Here is a 3317-nt window from a genome sequence, read left to right on the forward strand (position 1 = left end):
CCCCCCCCCCCCCCCGCCCTGCCTCCTGGGCTCCTGGGGAGCGACCAGAGACCGCTGTCCCCTCCGGGCAAGCTTGCGGGCTAGCTGGCCCCTGGCTGCAAGGCCAGACTGGCTCAGCCCCTCCCCCTTGGGGGAAAGGTTTACTTGCAGGCCGCACACGGGCCTGAGGGAGTCGGGGATGCCCTGGGAATCCACGAACAGGAATCTCTGCTCTACCTGACTCGGCAGGAGCTGCAGGAGGAAAGGCAGCAGAAGGCGGGTAGCTGTGGGGACTGGGTTCCCGCTCTGTGTCACAGGGTCTCCGGCTTGCAACGTTGCTGCCAACGTGCTATGCTCTCACAGCCAGCCCCTTCTTTCTCCACGGCTTCCATCCATCTCAGGGCTCCTGCTCACCTTGCTTTCACTCCCGCTTCCTGCTCATCCTCCCGCTTCCTGCGCTCGCCCTGACCTTCGGCTCCTGCCACCTGCCCGTCTTCTGTCAGCCTGTCCGTGGCAGCCTGCGTCCCAGGAGGATGGCCCGCTGTGGACTGGCTGCCCGCTGGTCAGGTGCCAGCCCTGGTCCAGTCAGCGGGCAGGGAGCAGCCAGGGCCTTCCAGCGGAGACTGTGCAGAGCAGGGTCCCTGAAAGAGGCAGCGAGGAAGCAGGCAGCAAGATGGAAAACTCTAGGGTAACCAGTTGGCAGTTTTTAAAAAGGGGTGGGGGGAGATAGCACAGCTGAAACAGGAAATCGAGACTGGGTCATTCCCTACTTTTTTGCTGACACTGTTTCCAGGGACGCCCGTCGCTACCACCACGGTACTTCTCATGGTCTGGCAGCAATGGGGCCTGGCGGGGGCCCCCAGGCGAGGAAGAGCAGAGGTTCCAGCCTGCCCCCCGGCTCTGCCCCCCGGGACCTCTAACTTGTGGGGCAGGTTAAGCCACTGATGTGCTGAGAACAGCTCCTGGCACACGGTGAGCGCTCAGTAAATGGGCCCACAGACCGGGGTCTGGCCTAGGAGGCTGTCAGAGACGGCAGTTCCAAGGGTAGGCCGGCCCGCCATGTTTCTCCGGAAGCGCTGCCTGGGCTTCTGAGGTGCGTTCCCCGGGCAGGCGCCTTTGCAGGAGACAGGAATGGAGGCGCTCAGTGACCTGTGGGACGAGACGAGGCCCAGACTGTGTGAGCTGGCAGGGTCCCTTTCACAGCCGGGGAAGCTGAGCCCTGGGCAGGAGTTGGGGGAGGGGGGCAGCCAGCGACTTGCAGAAGTCGCTGTGGGGACAAGGCAGGGCCGGGAAAGCAGGCCCCCCGCCTCCCAGAGTGGTCTCTTCCTGCTGCCCCAGATGAGGTGCACGCCACTAAGTCCTGCGTAAACGGGGCCGGGCGGGGGCACCGCGGAGTGGTGCCCACAAATGCACACGGGTCCTGTTCCGGTGCACGCTGCCCACAAATGCACACGGGTCCTGTTCCGGTGCACGCTGCCTTTTCCCCTTAATTTACTTTGGAGACCCATATCAGTCTTTGAAGAGTGTCCTGTCTCCCTTTCTTTCTCTCTGAAAATCTCGTTTCTTTTTCTTTCTTTCCACACTTTTTCCTCCACTATGGAAGTGCTTTTTTTGGCAGTAGAGTTGAATGGACAAAAGTTTCTCGGCTGGGTGGGACAAGGCAGTCACAAGTATAGTAGACAGTACCTGGAGTGAGGGAAAGTAGATGGCTTGAGAGAAGTCCACGGCATCTGGAGCATCCAGGTCACGGTGTTCCATAGCAGCCCGTGGGTGTCCACGGAAGGCATCTTCGTTCCCTGGGCCAGCTCCATAGCCCAACATGGGGGGCCGGGGCCAACCAGAGAGCATCAGGCCCTGGAGAGTCCGGTGTGGGCAGGGGGGTCCCGGGGCCGGGCCTGGGGGGGAGTACCTGGGCAGGGCCAGGTGGCAGAGCCGGGCACTTGGCACCAGGGAGAAAGTTGTTACAAATGCCACCTTCCTCCTTTATTTCCTCAGTCTGCATGCTTGTTTGACGGTGCATACGCAAACAAACTCAGGGCCCTTGATTTCTTGCCACTGAGGGGGCATGGCCACGTATCCTTGGCCGGTTCCTGGGTGTTAGAAGTGACAGACGTCGCTTCCTGCTCAGCATCTTCACGACCCATCTTCTGGGCCTCTTTCCACACACTTCAGTGTCAGGGTTAGAGTTGTCCTGCTAAAACGGGGGGACTCTCTTCTAACCTTGGAGGAGTCCTTGTCTCGTTTTGCCACATCTTCACGTGTCTCCCTCCCACGCGGGGCCTAGTCATGGCGCCTCCTGCAGAAGCGGCGTGGCCGGCCAGTCAGACTGCTGATGGCGCTTAGGCTCGCTCCCCGTCACCCGTGAGGGCTCACGTGTGCCCGTGGCAACGTGTAAGGGCTCGGGGGCCGCTAACTGGTTGGGACACTGGCCGTGGCCGTGGAAAAGCTGCCCCCTCCCAGATGTGTGTGCGTTTTCAGCACACAGCCCTCGGGGGGTCAGCCCTGGGCTGGGCTTTCGCCGGCCGCAGGTGGATGTGCAGGTGGAAACGGGAGAGCCCTGAGCCTGAGCCCCTGGCTTTGGAAGGACGTGGTTTGCCTCCACCTTGCTTTGACCCTGTTCCCGCTGGGGGAGTTTGCCCAAGGCCCTGGGTTCTTCATTCGGTCTCGCTTACCCCGTGATATCGATTCTTTTCTCTTCTCTCAAGGGGCTGAATCCAGGCAAAGCTATTGCTGAAATCAAGAAAATGATGGCCACCTATAAGGGGAAGAAAGCATCAGTGTAACTGTTCCCACGCCAAGCATGACAGCCAGCTCGGCTGGACACACCTTATATCCAATTCGAGTCCCTTCAGAGGTCTTGATTTTCCATGAATACAGCATGTATAATAAAAATTTTAAGAAATAAATAAATGTTATTCTACTTTATTAACAAAAAAGTAAGCCTGTTCCTCTTACTGGCTGAAGAGGAATGCACAGGTGCCAGAAGGAAGTGTCCTTGTCGCTGGAGAGGGGCGGGGGCTCCTGCACTGAGCCCAAGGCGGGGCTGGACAGGCCATGGCCTCGGGGGCCTGTTCCCTTCGCCCCTCCCCAGCCAGACGCCCTTGGGCAGGCTCCTTCCCCTCTTAGCCTCTCTGTTTGCCGGTCTGTACGGGGAGGGTGGTGGCTGTCCGCCTCCCCTATCACCGCGGGAGCACCCAGCCCTTCCTCTGCGTGCTCACAAAGTGTTAGCAGCCTCCCGGATCAGAATTACTTAAAGCCGTGTCTTGCCAAGTCATCGTATCTCGCCAAGGCGAGGTTAGCCGCCTCCCGCACAGAGCAATGACCGGGTCAGCTGTGAC

General features: G+C 60.0%; 1 protein-coding gene across 1 annotated transcript in view; it reads left to right on the forward strand.

Moving 5' to 3' along the window:
• SDHB (succinate dehydrogenase complex iron sulfur subunit B) overlaps positions 1-2889 on the forward strand; it is a 29145-nt gene extending 26256 nt beyond the window's left edge. The window contains exon 8 of the mRNA XM_025855929.2: positions 2698-2889. Within this exon, the coding sequence (XP_025711714.1) occupies positions 2698-2762 (65 nt within the window). The 3' untranslated portion in view covers positions 2763-2889. The remainder of the gene's footprint in view (positions 1-2697) is intronic.
• The last annotated feature ends 428 nt before the right edge of the window (positions 2890-3317 follow it).

Source organism: Callorhinus ursinus, unplaced genomic scaffold, assembly GCF_003265705.2.
Source record: "Callorhinus ursinus isolate GAN/ISIS: 27379988/994484 unplaced genomic scaffold, GSC_fseal_2.0 scaffold18, whole genome shotgun sequence".
NCBI lineage: Eukaryota > Metazoa > Chordata > Mammalia > Carnivora > Otariidae > Callorhinus > Callorhinus ursinus.